The 19,075-nt window shown below is 37.9% G+C and overlaps 1 protein-coding gene across 12 annotated transcripts in view; it reads left to right on the top strand.

Annotated features, from left to right (window-relative positions):
- Positions 1-19,075, top strand: part of tns1b (tensin 1b) — a 282,589-nt gene that overhangs the window by 109,935 nt on the left and 153,579 nt on the right. For 11 of the 12 annotated variants that reach the window (XM_055215157.2, XM_055215158.2, XM_055215155.2 and 8 more), the window contains exon 3: positions 9,793-9,830. In XM_055215157.2, the coding sequence (XP_055071132.2) occupies positions 9,793-9,830 (38 nt within the window). Of the gene's footprint in view, positions 1-9,792; positions 9,831-16,266; positions 16,345-19,075 lie in introns of those variants that run through there. The other variant, XM_055215164.2, reaches the window with a different exon arrangement.

Below are 19,075 nucleotides of genomic sequence, written 5' to 3'. Positions count from 1 at the left end.
AATAAACTTTATGAGCTTTCAAATTGAGCAGAGATCCTGTAGTTGTGTCGTAATCATGGTTTTGGTTTGTAAGACAAAGCCAACCAACCACAACACACTCTGAAACCGCCATTTTCATTATGTTTTTGACTTCTGAGACGGCAAACGTCGATTCACACGCTGCGAGGAGTGACCGCGATGTGCTATTAATTTCTCTCTTTATTATATAAGCTTTTTGACCAGAGAAATGTGTTGGATTTACCAGCTGTTTCAACAAATGTAGATTTGATGTGATTTATCTGATGTTCCCAGGCTTTTTTAAATGCCTGTTGATTCGATACTGCAGTGCAGCTCGACTTGGAAGTGCCAGGAATGGAGACCAGATGAGAATCAGAGGGAATTGTGGGAAATCTTACACACAGGATATTAAAGCTTAGCAGTTGCACAGCAGGTTTGTTCTTGAGTTTACACCTGAAAACAGACGTGTATTGGATCGAGAAAGTGTTTTGTATAGATACAATGAGGTCGGAGAGAGTTTAGAATACATCGATTTTATTTTGTGAGCTGTTTTAAATTTGCATTTGTTTTTTGCCATCTATGCATTTGGCAGACAGTGCATTAAAAAGTATACATCTCTAGTGTGTGTGTTCCCTCGGTTCGAACCCATGATCTTTTGCACTGCTAATGCAATGCTAGCCAAATTTTACAAAATATTTGATTTTTTAAAAACATATTTATTTATTAGATGGTGGTATAAATCAGTATAAACTAACTCTTTACTAGCTAACACATTTCTGTATAGTATGCACCATCCCAGATGCAGTCATTTACATGCATACGTTTGGCAGACTTGCAGTCCATTCCAGCTACGGACCCACGACCTTTGCATTGATCACGCAATGCTTTACAAGCAGATGAAGAGAGTTAAAGTGTGCCATAATGCTCAACTCTCATTTGACACTATGGCCCGCAGGAGAAGCGTTTAATTTGACATAATGGCTGTAATCTGTTGCAGCCCTCTGTGTTTTTGTGTGTTAGCATTCAGTCCACTGTACTTGTTTTTGAGGAAATCCGTGGTCCAGCTGTCTGATTGTGCTTTCGCTGTAACCCGGTCCGGCCCAGCCCTCTGGGAGTACAGTCCATTACAAAAGGCCAGTATGGGAAATGCCAATCCCTGTTCCACCTCCTTTCTCTTTTTGAACATTCTTAAGGCCTTGAGTCAGATATTAAGCAGTGCCCCTCTCTAATCCGCTTGTTTCTTCAACATCTCTCGCATACACCCGTCACCCATCTCTCCTCCCCTCCTCAGCCCTGGACTTACACACCAGACGTGATTTCCTAACAAGGGAAAACCATGTGTGATCGTCAGAATGCACATTCACACCCAATATGGTAGTCATGAGTTTTTTATGTCCTCTAGAAACACAAATGTGTCCCTCCAAGTGTCTGTCTAGAAGACATTTACTGCTCAAAATGGATTTTTGTCTTGCTTCCCAGAACAAATCACAACCTGAAGTTAGTTTTAGTTCTTCATTTAAATATTTAATTCAAGTTTAGTAATGAAAACAGTTACTGTTTTTCAGAAAACAGTACTTAAGTAAATGTTTTTTGATCTAAGAACTTCTTGATATTTGTACTGGAAAACAAGACAAAAATACCAAGTAAGATCCATTTTTTGCATTTTTGTAGGATGCTTGTAAAATGTTATTACACATTTTATATTAATAAATATACATTTATATAGGCTACACACTCACCTAAAGGATTATTAGGAACACCTGTTCAATTTCTCATGAATGCGATTATCTAATCAACCAATTACATGGCAGTTGCTTCAATGCATTTAGGGGTGTGGTCCTGGTCAAGACAATCTCCTGAACTCCAAACTGAATGTCAGAATGGGAAAGAAAGATGTTTTAAGCAATTTTGAAGGTTGCATGGTTGTTGGTGCCAGAAGAGATTTTCAAGCACAACCATTTCTAGGGTTTACAAAGAATGGTGTGAAAAGGGAAACACATCCAGTATGCGGCAGTCCTTTGGGTGAAAATGTCTTGTTGATGCTAGAGGTCAGAGGAGAATGGGTCGACTGATTCAATCTGATAGAAGAGCAACTTTGACCAAAATAACCGAGGTATGCAGCAAAGCATTTGTGAAGCCACAACACGCACAACTTTGAGGCAGATGGGCTACAACAGCAGAAGACCCCACTGGGTACCACTCATCTCCACTACAAATAGGAAAAAGAGGCTAAAATTTGCACGAGCTCACCAAAATTGGACAGTTGGAGACTGGATGAGTCTCATTATTATTACCCATGTAAACACGACTGCTTCTCTTCCTCGATCGCATTTCAGAGCTTTGTTTCCCTGGGGACCAAAAATAATCGCGACACTCGCGTCTCCTGGAAATCCAGTTTATTTCAACAAATCAGAAGATGAGTTCAACATTCCTGAAGGATTTCCTGTTAAGTGTGCAATACACATCAGACGTTTAGCCAACATTCTGAGGTGGAGACTAGGTTTGGACAAACATGTAGTTGTCTAAAACAATGTAGGGACGAAACGCGTTCTTTAAAACGGTTTGTCCATTTCTGTAGAAACACGACAGGGATTTCCAAGGAGACCCACAAAGTATGTAGATAAAAACGACTCATTCTAAGGTAATCAAACAATACAGTTCATTATGTAAGGTTCTAATATAGTTATATTATATTGCATTTCTGCTTCTAAAAGTCCTACATTGCACCTTTAAGTGATTGTGGAGCTCGTAACTCAACTGCAAAAGCTGCTACAAAAAAAGCCTCCATCAAAAATGAGATAATAATATTAACCGATTGCTCTCGGCACATATTATTTGTTTATTATTTCAAATACTTTCCTGTCAAATCCGCTTGATCCTGGCCTCAGGCCATTCAGAAATATTGTTTTGTTGGCAAAAGAGTTAATTAAGAGTCTGATAAAGAATGACGCACTTAGAGGGTTTTGCATCTAAGGCTTCTGCATCAGTCAACAGATCTCTAAACTGTCTCACATCCGACACACTCCCGAACAGGAGGATCACATACTAATGAAAATATCCTGCAAAAGCCAAAAACTATGCAGACCTCACGCCAAAGTGCAGATTTTCCTCCAGTTTTCCACCACTCCCAAAAGGCATGGGAATCTTACTCTTGCGGAGAGCTTTCACTGCTTTTTTCAGTCTAAACCAATACAGTTTGAAAATAAACACCACCAAATATTACGCATGCACCAAAATATGCAAGATATTACATAAGATACAATCTACTCCAGAATAAGCATACACTGCTTTGAAATTCTGAATTTTCCCAAAGCCCTTTAGGTTTGTGCTCTTTAAAAGAAGTCGAGTTGATTTATGATTTCATTATGACCCTCCAGTCTGATGTTTTTTGCAATGACCCTTTTAAAATAAGCTGATGGGAGAGAAATAAGCTTGATTCAAAACCTAGTGAGCTCTGAGCTGACTACATATTAAGTATTTTAAGGCATTGGGTCAAAACAGGACAAGCCCAACCCGTTATGTTGTAATTTAAAGGGACTTTTTTTGAAAATATGCTAATTCTCCAGCTCCCCTAGAGCTAAACATCCGACCTCCACCGTTTTGGAATCCATTCAGATGATCCCCGGGTCTGGCGCCAGCACTTTTAGCATAGCTTAGCATAATCTATTAAATCTGATTAGACCATTAGCATCGCGCCAGTGGCGTAGCAAGTCAGTCGGGGGCCCATATGCAAAAAAAATGTACGGGCCCCCTTAAGCCAAAGCCCCCCCAACCTTGCCCGTTGGCACTGTTAACTGTGGCGTGCAGGTCTGTTAACAACATATACTTTTAATAAGGTAGTCAAATATTTTTAGTTTACTTTTTTACTTTAAAGGGTAGATTTAAATAAAGAAAAACTAAATGTTTTGGGTAGTTTTTGACTCGTGACTAACTTCTCCGCCTTCTCTTTTCTCTTTAAGGCCCCACTTTTATGTTTATATTTGTCCATTCTTAAAGGAATAGTCTACTCATTTTCAATATTAAAATATGTTATTACCTTAACTAAGAATTGTTGATACATCCCTCTATCATCTGTGTGCGTGCACGTAAGCACTAGAGCGCGCAGCGACGCTTCGATAGCATTTAGCTTAGCCCCATTCATTCAATGGTACCATTTAGAGATAAAGTTAGAAGTGACCAAACACATCAACGTTTTTCCTATTTAAGACGAGTAGTTATACGAGCAAGTTTGGTGGTACAAAATAAAACGTAGCGCTTTTCTAAGCGGATTTAAAAGAGGAACTATATTTTATGGCGTAATAGCACTTTTGGGAGTACTTCGACTCGCCTGAAAAGTCCGCTTCCCATCTCCCTCTCATAATGGGAGAGGGAGGATGTTACTGCGCCGAGTCGAAGTACTCCCATAAGTGCTATTACGCCATACAATATAGTTCCTCTTTTAAATCCGCTTAGAAAAGCGCTACGTTTTATTTTGTACCACCAAACTTGCTCGTATAACTACTCGTCTTAAATAGGAAAAACGTTGATGTGTTTGGTCACTTCTAACTTTATCTCTAAATGGTACCATTGAATGAATGGGGCTAAGCTAAATGCTATCGAAGCGTCGCAGCGCGCTCTAGCGCTTACGTGCACGCACACAGATGATAGAGGGATGTATCAACAATTCTTAGTTAAGGTAATAACATATTTTAATATTGAAAATGAGTAGACTATTCCTTTAATGTTCATGTAGATAGATGCTATAGTAACCTATAGTGTTTTCTTTTTTTTTGGTGCGGCAATGCGTCATGTAAAAAAATGATGGCGTAGTAGTCTACGGCGGAAGCGGAGTGCAAAAATTAATAATCGCAAACAAGAAATGACGGAGAAATTAGACATTTTGGAGAAATAAGAAATCACTACACATGATATGCATACAAAAATATATTTATTGCTGCCACAAAAAAAAAGCTGGGACGGGCCCAGAGCTGGGCCCCCTATTGGCCTGGGCCCATTTGCACGTGCATACCCAGACGCTACCCCACTGCATCGCGCTAAAAATAACCAAAGAGTTTGGATTTTTTTCCTTTTTAAAACTTGACTTTTCTGTAGTTACATCGTGTACTAAAACCGACAGAAAAATAAAAGTTGCGATCTTCTAGGCAGATATGGCTTGGAACTATACTCTTATTCTGGCGATGTTACGCAGCAGCCGAAAATAGTCCCGTTAGTAACTTTCAATGGCAGGGGACTATTTTCGGGCAGCTTCATTTTGCTGCATACTGAGATACCTTTATTTGATCCACTCTAAAGCATGCATACTTTCTGTATGTATATTCTTGGACAAGGCAATGCTTGTTGAAATGGGAACAGTCTTGAGTATGAATGTAATTTATTTAATACCTTAAAGCCATAGAGGTCATTTTTAACCATTAGTGGAGTTTGAGATGATATTGGGTGCGGCTTTGGAAGCATTTCATCACTTTGGTGACTAAAATACCGTCCCCGTGTATAGACCACTGTTATTGAGACTCCGCCCCTTTCTGTGGAATGGCAGTGTAGAGACCGAGAACAGAGGAGTTCTGTGTAACAGCACAGGTTTGTGTGTTTGCTAAAGTTTTCCTGTATAAGCAAGAATCTGGATTGGAAGAGGGCCAGATAGGAGGTTGTTTATTTTTCCTGGGCTTTCTAATTCAGTTCCAGAGCACGATTCAAACATGATTGCTTTTCTAAATGATGTTTGAGATCATTACAATTATTTCACGTATCAATTAGGATTAGACGTCTTTCTCTGCAATCATTACTTGGGTAGGGCTTAAGTCTCAAACTATCTGCAGAGTTTATTTCAATGACTTCTTATTCTATATAGTGCTCCTCAGTGGTATAGTAAAGTATTGCGTTAACAGCAGCTAAAAGTCATGGATTTGAACCCAGGTAACACACATAATGATAAGATTTGGATAAAAGCGTCTACTAAATGCGTAAATGTAAAAAATATGAAGTTCTTGTTCCGGAAATAAAAACGTAAACTTTTGTGCATTTTTGATTTGTAAGCTGAAGTTACTTTGTATAGCAGTTCTCATATATTTGCCTCTCTATTAAGACAAATCGCTCTGTTGTTTTCTTCACTTGGCTTTGGATAAAAGCCTCTGCTAAATGTAATGTAAATGTGTATGTGCATGTTTACAGGGAGAGATTTATTTATTGAATTAGATGAACAGTCACATATGGTCCTTACTGAAAAGACCAGGCTGGTTTAGAGAGGTTTGGCCACTTTTCTAGCTGGTCAAGCTGGGAGACCAGCTGACCCACTAGCATGACCAGGTCTTTTCAGGTTAGTTTTTGTAAAAGGATATAAGTTATGGTTAATGTAATTTTGGTTTCTTAAAGATTTATTTTGATGATCGAAACACTTGGGTCTGTTTTCTTTGATTGCAAGATCTGGCAACACTGCAAATTAGTTCATATATTAAAGCCTCCAGCATAAAGCGACAAAATTCTTCAACATTTCTGGTTACATTCGTAGGGATTAAAGGACATGAGGGCAAACCCAGACCGGGCAAACAGTTATCTAGTATACTGTGTCCCTCTATCCCTGTCTGAATTCAACATCAGTTAGAAACAGAGATGCTGGATTTGTGTCTGGTGTGGGGAGTGCTGGTTAATGTCAAGTCTGTAATGGTAAATGTTGTTTGACAGGGCAGTTTAAACAAGGTTGTGCTGAAACAGCCTTGCGTGTTCAAAACACATTCATACTGGAACAACAATGGCAGGACAGAGATAGATTGCTCTTAGACTTTCAGTCTTTTCGATATTCGTCAATTTCTTTCCTCTTATGTGGCATTCCCACCAGACGCGGAAAGCGCGGAAGGCGAATTGAGTGTTGTCTTGGGGAGTTGAAAAATCGGAACTTTGACCCCCATGACGCGAATTTCCATTCAAATTTCAATGTCTCGAATGACTATAATTTCACGTGCGGCTTTTAACGCATGAATGAAGCGAGTAAACTCAAAATGTTCAAGCGTCCAACTACGCAAATAGCAAGTTCTTGCCGCCTCTACCGCGGCTGGTGCTAACATTATTCTGTGTTACTGTATCACTTGTGCCTGTCTTCTGCTGTAATGTGGCATTCACACCATATATATATAAGGTATAATTTACGGCATTAGCATCAATGTATGATCTCTGTTTTGAGATACAGATGCAAATGTAGTATTTTGTGACAGAAGATGACAACATGCAAAATATAACGTGACTTCTTACCTTTTGTGTTGATATAGCGATCGCGAATCGAATCCAGTCTGTTTCAGATGTGTGAATGATCCATGAAAGTCCAATAAAATACATTCAATGACCATTTTTGTCCATGAAAGCTACATAGTCTGTTGTTTACATCAGATTTCGCATGAACGTCTTTATCGCCTACAATCTGAGGACAATTGGCGTCGTAACACACTGTATATGAGATCACATTTTAGGTTTAAATAAACACGCGTTTAAAATTTGTTTTTAAAAGTAGACGGGAGTATAATCCATAATATCCAAATAGCGCTGTTATTTCCGTCAGCCATGATAACAGCGTAGAGGAGTGACTGCTCTTTCTGTGCTCTCTCTAGCTTCTGGTGGGTGGAGACCTGCGAGTGGGGTGGTGGGCGGGAAAATTCAAACGTAATGTGACGAAACGGCTAGTTACGTCACAACGTAGCTGAGTTTGAACTCGCGCAATCTGAGACTCATGGCAGAGGACATTCAGAAACCTGTATCTCACTCAAAACAGCATGGATGGATTTTTTTCCAAGTTTGTATGCGTGTGGAAGCATCAGAGACACAAAATAACACCCCAAAACCAAGAAAAAGTGAGTTTTTTCATAATATGGGCACTTAAAAAAAATCGGAACTTTGGCGGATATTCGCGTCACGTTAACTCATAAGGAGCTTGCTCTAGTAGTCACGTGATTACAGGGACCGAGAGGAGTTGCAGAAGCTTGTCCCATGATGTTAATTTCCGCGTGAATGTCTAGAATTTCACGCGTGGCTTTAACACGCGAATGAAGCGAGTAAACTCAAAATGTTCAAGCATCCAACTATGCACGAATAGCACGTTTTTGCCGCCTCTACCGCGGCTGGTGTATACGCCACATTATTCTGTGTTACTGTATTACTTGGTGTATACGCCACATTATTCTGTGTTACTGTATTACTTCTGCCTGTCTTCTGCTGTAATGTGGCATTCACACCAGACGCGGAAGAGGCGGCTAGCGCGAGTGATTTACATGTTAAGTCAATGCAAAGATGCGAATAGGCCTCCTGCGGCACGGTACGCGGTGCGAATGGGGCGGAATGCGCGTTCTGCGGAAATTGACTGTTGCCGCGGGAAACGCATGATTTAAAAAATCAGAACTTTGCTGGATATTCGCACCACGGTAACCAATAAGGAGCTTGGTCTAGTAGTTACGAGATTACAGGGACCGAGCAGATTGGCAGAGGCCCCTCCCAAGATGTGAATTTCTGAGCGAATGACTCGAATGACTAGAATTTCATGTGCGGCTTTTAAACGCGAATGAAGCGAGTAAACTCAAAATGTTCAAGCGTCCAACTACGCGCGAATAGCACGTTCTTGCCGCCTCTACCACGGCTGGTGTGAACGGCACATTATTCGGTGTTACTGTATTACTTCTGCCCGCCTTCTGCTGTAATGTGGCATTCACACCAGATGCGGAAGAGGCGGCTTGCGCGAGTGATTTACATGTTAAGTCAATGCAAAGACGTGAATAGGCATCCTGAGGCGAGGTACGCGCGAATAGCGTGGTGCAAATTGGGTGGAACGGGTGTTCTTTGCCACGCGAAACGTATGATTTAAAAATTCTGAACTTTGGCGGATATTCACGCTGTGGTAACCAATAAGGAGCTTGCTCTAGTAGTCACGTGATTACAGGGAGCGATCAAAGTCGCAGAAGCCCCTCCCATGACGTGAATTTCCGTGTGAATGTCTCAAATGACTAGAATTTCACACACTGCTTTCATGCGCGAATGAAGCGAGTAAACTCAAAATGTTCAAGTGTCCAACTATGCACGAATAGTACGTTTTTGCCACCCTACCGTACAGTAATGCAAGTAGAGAGTTGCAGACATGGTTATTTTTGTGGCAGAAATGCACCATAAGTGGCAATTGATAAAACTGCAGTTACTGTGCAAACTAGGTTTGTGATCGGCATGTGCTGAGATAGGCTAGGTTAACGTGCCACATGTGCGATAGTTTGTTTTTTGTAGATTTAAATTGATAATTTACTCAAAAATGGAAATTCTGTAGTCATTTACAAACCTGTAGAAATTTCTTTGTTCTGATATTTTGAGAAATGTTTGTAACCAAACCGATCAGAGGACCCATTGACATCCATAGTATTCTTTATTCCTACTATGGAAGTCAATGGGGTCTTTGATCGGTTTGACATTCCTTAAAAAATCGTATGTGTTCATTAAAACAAAGAAATTTATAGCGGTTTGAAACAACATGAGGGTGAGTAAATGATGACAGAATTTTCGGGTGAACTATCCCTTTAATATTATTAATCGGCATACTGCCAGACATTCAGAATAAATAACTGAAAATAACACTAATTTACCAACTATACAAGACTTCTCTGTTGTGTTGATTGTGGCTCATTTCCAAAAGCTAGTGGGCTGCCTACATAGTTGGCATCTTAGGGCACCATAGTTATGCTGCGTTTCAAAGTATGTTTTAAAGTATTTATAAAATATGTGGAAATGAATACTGACAGCATTTATTTGAAACATCTTTGTTCTTTCTTTCTGCAGTTTGCCGGTTAGCCTGCCACAGAAAGTGTGAGGTTAAGGTAAGAAACAAAGCATATTATTTTTCACTAGTTAAATATCTGTTTATCTGCACGTTGTGTTTGAGCTAGCAAATCTAAATATGTTTTAAAAACAAACGACATGGAAATTGTTCAGCCAGAATCCCCAGAACCGGATTTCTTTAATCATGTGTCTTTAAAGTTATCCTAAAATGGTCACGTTGGCTTGAACAGGTAAGATTTCTCACTAGAAGCCAAACCAAACTTATCACGGAGAAATTTTGGTCTTGATCATAAATACAGCTCTGTTTTGTTAAGGAAGAGTGCTGGCATACTCTGGCCTTCTTAGGAATCTTTAAACAACTGCATGCAATCTCAGGACATGTTTGGCTTGGCCCACACTTTCCTTGTTCAAAATGAAGGTCTCTTTTTAGCAGTAGATGAAGTTCTGTTGGACAACTTTGTTAGCTGCCTTGCTTTCTATTGCCTAACAATCAGATTTACAATGCATTATGCGATTGCCTTCTCCATGGCCTATACAAATATTTCTTGATTTTGGACAAAGGAGGGTGTCTTACCGGGAAGAATTATCTTAAATGCTGCCTACTTATAGGATTTAGACCACAGCCATCATCTCTTTTGTATGTTGATGTTGTGTGTTTGTATATACAGAAATGGGTATGGTGACACTACTGTTGTGCCACTTTGTGCACCCACAGGAAATTCCAGAGGTGTGAATGTGTGTGTGCGCGTGTTTTGAGTCATGTCGAGTTTGTTTTTGTAGATCGGTGCACCCAAGCTTTCAGAAACACTTCAAGACATTTTAGGATGTGCTTTTTAGGATAAAGCTTTTTTGTTGGATAGATTGTGTCTGCTTTAAGATTAAAGCTATGGCACTTTAAAGTTCATGAAACTGCAATTAAGATCTTTTTTGAGATGTGTTATAACTTTCATGCCAAAGTCACTGAGGAATTTCCGCCTCAAGATCCAGGAATGGATGCAAGTTGTCCTCCCGCCATTAGATAAAGTTTAAAAATGACATTAGATAAAATTTAAATATGACAAGCAGTCTTTGGAATTTCCTTTTTTACTATTTATTAGAGAAATGTGACCCTGGACCACAAAACAAGTCATAAGTAGCACGGGTATATTTGTAGCAACAGCAAAAAATACATTATATGGGGATTTTTTTGCCCAAAATCATTAGGATATTAAGTAAAGATCATAAAGATATTTTGTACATTTCCTACCACAAATATATAAAAATGTATTTATCATTAGAAATAATAATTCATTTGGACAACAGGCGATTTTCTCAATATTTTGATTATTTTGAAGCCTCAGATTCCAGATTTTCAAATAGTTGCAATTCAGCCAAATATTGTACTATCTTATTTATTCAGCTTTCAGATGATGCATAAATCTCAATAAAAACCCTTATGACTGGTTTTGTGCTCCAGGGTCACAAATGACTTTATATGGTGTACACAACTTATTTAACTAAAATAAACTAATGTACTTCTAAGTGAATTACAATATTTATTTACTTTTTAAGACAAATGTTTTACTTGGAACAACACCGGCTGCTGGAAAATATACCAAGAAATATCTCTCCATTAGGCTTTTGGTTATATTTGATATGCATATTTAAGATTTAAAGTACACTAATGTACACTGTAAAAAAATTCCGTAGAAATTTGCAGCTGGGTTGCCGGTAACTTACCGTAGATTTAAATTTATGTTATTACTGGCAACATTTTGTTCAAAGTTAAATGAACATTAAACATTTACAAGTCTTTGTCTTTACAGAATAAAACTAGAAAAACAGCATCAAGCAAAACATTCTGGAAAACAAAAAAAAGAAAAGGGTTGATGATGATTTCTGGTTCCCAGAATGCTTTGCATGAGGCTGTGATTGTATAGTTTTATTCTGTAAAGGTAAAGACTTGTTAATATTTAAAATTTATTCAACTTTGAACAAACTCTTGCCAGTAAATAACATAAATTTAAATCTACGATAATTTACCGGCATCCCAGCTGCAATAACATTGTAATTTCTACTGATTTTTTTTTCAGTGTACTAAACATTTAAAACAAACATGTCGAAGACTAAGTCTAAAGTCAGTTTGGACTAACGCACACCATTGAATTTAAATCAAAGCGGTTTCCACACCAGCATGTAATGCCATAAATCTCCATTTCCATATTTAGGTAAGACTTGCTCGCACATGGCCGCTGTGTAACCTTTGCCACTAAAAGCAAATGCTCAGACCGTTTGCTACGGCCACAGACAGTTAGCTGGCTCTGGTCCTCTAGATGATGGAAGGTTGGAAGAAACCACACAAACACAAATATGACATTACTAACAGACTAAAGTGTCCTGGGCCTAAATTAGATACAGAATTTGGTTAACAGTTAGGTAATGGTTGGCAAGTTCCCGGTTGTAGAAAGTTCCCTGTAAAACATATTCACGTGCACATGTCCGAACTTCGTTTGGACAGCTCGGAGATCTTGGACAGAACCGATTTCAATCTCTGTAATCTCACGCCAGGGCAGAAAGCTTCAGATTATAGATGTGTCCTGCCATCACTACTGTTAAAATATAAATCTTGCTCAAAACATTGTGCACGACGGACATCTCTAAACTAAACACATTTCTTTTTTTAGATACTCTAGCAGTAGTAGTCTGGTAACGTATCGAACAGTATGTAATATAAACAATAGCATGTGTATGACATTTTATCCGAAGCAACTTACAAGGCTGGGACTTTTGTTTGGCTCTGCAGGCTATGTAGTATTTCTCATTTCTATGGATAACATAATCTGATTTCACAAGGGGTCGTAAAGGTCCACTTACCGCTGCAGTTCACAGCGGGTCTACAGCACATGGACTTGGTGCATATTTGAACGTGTCCATGAAACTGGAGCGCATTTAAATTCCAAAGGCTTGAAAATGAAGTGACAGTCTCTGGGTGATTGTAAATATAGGCGAGTGAGGTTAAGTGCCTGAGTAAATTATTCATTGGACTCAAAGGCCAGCCGTGAGCTTTGGAGAGCTGATGTGACGCCAGCGGCGAGCTCGTGTGTGCCGGAGAACCAGCGTGTTGAAGTCAGAGGCCAATTACTGCGAACGCCAGAGGAAATGAGTGCGAATTAGAAGGTGTGAGAAAACATGCGGCTGAAGACCTCGGCTACCACTTCATTGTGTAACCCGACGTATTTCTTAAAGGTGAAGCGTGTCATTTCAGTGCTGATAGCTTGTTCAGTGGGCTTTTTTGGAGTTTAAATCTCTTGAGAATTAAGTGCTGACTCGTGGTAATGAGAAATATGATCTCAGTCTCCAAATATCTTGATGTTTTATAGTCTATAGAGAAGACTTTATCCCTATTTGATAACCATAAAGGCTGTGGGTTCATTTGTACGTTTTACAGTTTTCTTTGCAATAGCTTTTCAAGTGTTTGGTTAAATGGGTTAAAGACTTTGCTGCTCTGTTTGGACAATGAAAAACGGCCGCATGCATCATGAGTAATGTTCAGGTCAGTCTCCGGGCAGCAGTATGAGAAAACAAACCAACTGTGACCATTGTAGATCCCCTCCTTCCCCAACTGTTAAGCGTCCAGTTTTTACGAGAGCGTATTAGACCACAACACATTGTTAGCGCTGGCGCGATATGAAAACATACCATTGTCTTTTATGACGTTTTGCCTCATTTCCACCGCGCAATGTTCTTCTGTTTCTGTTGAGGTATTTGAGGATTGACCCGCTGCTACAGGAGACTTATAACCTTCCAGTGTTTATTTGCTTTTGCTACTTGAGGAGTTTTTCTGGGGACCGATGGCCTCCTGTATTGAGCTGTTTAGGATCATGTTTTCCATCGGATTTGGGGCTTTTTTACTGGCTTGTCCTCATTGTGTTGATCCTGTGAGCTTATGAAGGTTGACTGAGGAGAAACCATTTGTTTCCAATACAATGATGGGTCCTTCTCCAAAACTGCATCCCCTGCTAGCCAAGAAGAACATGGGTGACTCAGATCTGGGGAGCTAGCCTGGGTGTTTTCCTTGTACAGGAAAAGCCCCGCTCCACCCTGTTCGTGTGAAATCTGCACGGTTACTGATTTTAATACAAATTCATTTCCAATACTTTACCAGACTTCTTGAATGCTGGCCATACAGTTGCAGGTGCTTTGCAAAAATTGTGACTTGAGCCTTTAACTTTTTCCCCACCATTGATGAGTTAAGAGAAAACGTTTTCCTGCCAATGACGAGTTTTTGCGGCAATCCATATTTCTGCTGTTATGCACTAGGTGGAGCTTTTACCCAACTTATAAAACACTGAAGCATCCACTGATTTGTATGTTTTGATCATCGCTCTGAATCGTATCTCTAGCAAAAGTCCTTAAAAAATGCAATTATCTTAGCTTTTTGCTCAAAATTTGGTATTTTTGAGGTGATAAAAAAACAAAAAAGGAAATAGGATTAAATTTTTTTTGTTTGAAAGCAAAGGGTCTGTCCTTTTATTTGATATATTGTATGATTATATATTTAAAAATTAAAATTTGGTGAAATCATGAAAAATGCTGGCACTGGCTGGCAACTTTTTTTTAAAACACTGGCGGTGAAAGAGTTAATATGGTTTAAAATGACTACAATGTCTTTTTTCAATGGTTATTTATATACATTTGTGCATTTCACAGACACTTTTATCCAAAGCGACCAAACATACACTACATTTTTATGCAATATTCTGAGCAGTGAACATAAAAGGGCAACAGAGTATTTATTACATACATCACGTATAATTATAAACAGATAATAACAAAACAAAAAAACTGTAATAATTCACATTGAAACAAGTATTACAAATTTAGTCAAATGACAGATTTAAGGCTTTACAATAATTTTAAGTCCTTTTTGCGTTGTTATTTCTTATTTTTTTTAAGGTAGTGATTTAGTTCTATTTTAAAATTAGTTAAATTGTTTTTTTCACAACCCATTTACATTTATGGATAAAGAATTTTCCATATATAATTAATATTTCATAATGTAATTTTAAAAAAAAATACATTTTCAAAATCAATAGAACTATTATAAAAAAATGTCATTTTCTTTAAATTGTATATTAATGTTAGTACTATTTTTAACAAAAAAGTCAAATCACACCAAAGTAATTTTGTGCGAAATACAATTATAAAAAAATAAATAGACAATGCTCTCATTTTCTCCTTTACATTTAAAATGTTAGATTTACCTGTTTTACAGGGTATGTGCGATGAACAATCTTAAATGATACCTCCCTCATTTTTTTGGTGATAGAAAAACTTTTGGAGATTTTAAAGGTCTTCTTCAGTTGACATCTTGAAATTGTGATCTCCAAAAACCAATAGATGAAGGAACAGTGGAAAGGTTACGTTAGGTGAACGTGATTTCACCAAGTAAGATGTGATCTGGATACACCATTGTTGGTCCTGGATCAACATTTTCATTAACCAATCAGATTGCAGGATTAGGATTAGTGTGTATGTTAGATTTAGGTTTGTTAGGAGCTTTTAAGAAATACTCATCAAACTATTATTTCACACTCATTTGAGGGTTGAAAAACTAGTTAGGGTTTGAGTTAAGGGTAGGTTGGGGTATCTTTGATTAAAACGTAAAAAATGTTGATCCAGGATCACGGCGACCTTAATGTTATCTCTACTTTTTATAATAAAAAACTATAGAATAACAACAAAGCGAACTATATATGTAAGTAAATAAATAAATACATTATTTTAAATGTTATAGTTTAGTATCTTTAGTTTCGTTGTCACCCTTCTGTAAATTTTTATTTTATTTTATTAACCATCTTCTTGAGGTCTATAAACTCTACTGAATGAGTTCCTATCTGTTCTGGGCTCTTATTGGTTGATTTTTCTTCAATATTTATTCAAAATCATGTATGTCAAAAACAGGAATATCACATTTTAGTTTTATATTGAAAGAAATGTGTTGGCACAGTCAACTTTTGACTGAAGCTAAACTTAAACTAATAAATTATTCCCCAAAAGTGTTTTTTAATGAAATTCTGGTCAGTTTGATATTATTCCAGTCGAAGCTAAAGGCAGTTCAACCCTATTTCTTTTTACATATAATTTTACATGTATTCATTTAAATATTTGTTTAGTATTTGGATTCCCTATTGATTGACCCCATAACCTTTTGCACTTTTTCTTTTTATAGGAAAATAATTTAATCAAGTTAGTGCTTGAGTATTTGAGACAGGCAAAGACAACTTGTCAAAATGTACATAAGTGATAAGTGCGTGTTTGATGTATGTGTGTGTGTGTGTGAGAGAGAGAGAGAGAGAGAGAGAGAGAGAGAGAGAGAGAGAGAGAGAAAGAGAGAATGTGCTTATAAAGTTTGTAGTCTGATTGAGGTGTGGTTGGCAGGATGTATGTCACTTCACCTCCTGTAGGCACACTTTCCTTCTCATAAGATTTTACAGCCCGGTTGCAGCTGTGGTTTAGTGCTAAAATACACTGTGAGGACTGTAAAGCCTTAGCATCTCTCACCAGGACCAGGTAAGAGTAGAACGATTAAATGTTTGATACTTTTGCATGCTCTGTAATCTACATTGCTCAAGTTTCAATGATTGCAACAATTAGAAAAAGTTTCCTGTGGAATTTCAATGTTGGCTAAAATCATTATTTTAACACGGCGGCATGATCAAAATCTTTCAAAAGATTGATAAAATCTGGTAAATTATTTATCATGGTATAGTTGTATTAGTAGAATATTTTTTTAAGATTTGTTTCTTTTTAGGGGGGTTATACACTAACCATTTTAAATGTGCATGTTTGGGATAACTTATAGTTTGGATATTAATAGTTTGATTATTTTCTTGTTGTATTTGAAGCTCAATGGAATGCACACCAAAAGATATGAAATAACTCTGACATCAGGGTAAAAATAGTTTAACACATGATGTAATCCTGTTTAATAGCCAAAATACTCACATGTACCAACGTTGCTAAACAACTAAACTCTGTTGTGCCTAACAGCACACCTTAATAACAAGTTACGTCTCATCTTGACTTGTTTGGTACACGTCCTGCAATGTATTTTTGTATTAATCCAAGCGTTTTGTCACTCATATGTGTAAATAACATAAAGCCCACTAATACCTATGCAAATATATTAAATGGGCTGGCAAAATCTCTACCTGTTGACATATTTCTAACATTGCACAGTATAGCGTCACATTGCCCAGCCCTGCTGTATTTAGTTTTAACCCGACGTCTTAAACATGAGTATTTTGTAGTTCTACTTTTATCCAGCCAGTCTGTGGTTACGCAAAAGCAGGCAAGTGTCAAGGCTCATTTGGAAACGGTCTTGCAGCAAACGCTACCTTAGAAGTGGCTGACTGTTCCCTTTGTCAGCTTTTGAGGTCGGGAGGACTGTTTATTGCAGGTCAGTCCATTTCTTCATCAGCTTTCGCAAGACTAGAAGAGCGCTGGTGTCTCACGCTCTAACCCTTGGCTGTCTCTTTCAGGATCATTTCATATCCAATGATCTGTCTCCTCTTCTGGAGACAAACTTCAGACAGGAATAGTTTGCCATTAAAGGTGATTTATATCTAACATGAAACGGAGAAGTTTTGTCTTTGAGGAACATGACTAAAGTGGTTAAATTGTCCTGTGGGGTGTAGGGTTATTCAACCACAACCATCCCCTACTTTTGGAAAATAATCACTGTGTTTTTAAGAGATTTATTTTGCTTGACTGCCTTGTAGATGAAATTTAGTTTCTAACATGTTTTGAAGCGAATATAAACAACAGTGTAAAATCTGACGTTGTGATGGCTGCCGTGTGGTTCTTCACTTGTTCTGAGTGAATTTTAGCATGCAGGTTATTATGCGGTTGTTAGGAGGTTTTGAGTGGTTGCTAGGGCATTGCTATAGTAGGTTGTTGGGTGTTCTGGTGGTTGCTTACTGGCTCATGTCGGTTAAAGTTTTAAGTTAAGATTTTTTGTAATAATTTGTATTTTGTCTGCTAATTGCAAACATTTAATAAAACGTTGCTAGCAGACTTCAGTTTGTTTCATTTCTATAAAAAATTAGAAATGCAGATACTTGGCACGCACAACCAAAAATGGGCAGGCAATCACATTGGATAGGCTGAAAAAATTTGTCCACCAAGTCCAGAATATTTTTTTCAGTTGTTTGCTATGGGAGCGCCACGTTTTTGAAGTCGCCATTAAACAGAAGTAGCGATTGTCTAATTTTCCCCATGGTGACTTATCTCCAAGTGAGTAATTTGTAAAAAAATACCACAATGTTCCAAAACAAAATATTCATTTTAATTTCATTTTGACTTTAAAAATGCCTGCAGATGAGTGTGTATTGGATGCTGAGCATTCTGCATCTTTAGTGGATGACTTTGAAAAAATACTTTGAGCTCGTCAGTGTCACATCCAATAGCGGGGGCGGAGCAAATACCACACCAACCAGCTGGCGCATTGTACAAAGACTGATAAACAAAATAGAAAAATAGCAACCTAAGCGCTCAGCTGAAGAAATGCTTGTATGTGCCCATTGTTGGTGTTTTTACTCTTTCCCCGCCATTGACGAGTTAACTCGTCAATTAAACGAAAACGCTTCCCTGCCAATGACGAGTTTTTCCGGCAATCCGTATTTCTGCTATTATCCACCAGATGACGGTCTGACCCAACTTAAACAAACCGAAAGCAACCCCTCACGTCAAACATTTCAAACTCAGTGTTTCACAAAAATGCAATCATCTCAGCTTTTTGCTCAAAATATGGTATTTTTGAAGAAACCTGCCCATATTTGAGAGCGCTTAGGTTGCTAAGAGAACAAAAGAAGATAGGATATAACAGTCTGTTTTTTTCATTTGATATATTGTATGTCTATACATTTAAAGAAGAAAATTTTCTGGAAGGCATTAAACCTAAATCATAAAAAAATGCTGGTGTTGGCTGGCAACTTTTTTTAAAACGCTGGCGGGAAAAGAGTTAAAAGAGCGCCTGGTGATTTAAGCCACATTTAAATGCTTTGGTGGACACTGGGTCTAACGCTTACCTGGCAACACCTGTTAGCTAATCTTCTTGTGTAGGACTGCATAACAATTAATCGCGACTAATCGTTTGCAAAATAAAAGTTCACATATGTTATGTGTATTGTGTATAATAATTCTATATTTACACACACATGCATGTATAATTTTAGCAGAAAAATTATGTATATAATAAGTATATATAATATAAATTATATGTAAATATTAAAAAAATCTG

The sequence above is a fragment of the Misgurnus anguillicaudatus genome, chromosome 17 (genome assembly GCF_027580225.2).
Source record: "Misgurnus anguillicaudatus chromosome 17, ASM2758022v2, whole genome shotgun sequence".
Classification (NCBI taxonomy): domain Eukaryota; kingdom Metazoa; phylum Chordata; class Actinopteri; order Cypriniformes; family Cobitidae; genus Misgurnus; species Misgurnus anguillicaudatus.
This window is presented reverse-complemented; position numbering and strand designations above follow the sequence as displayed.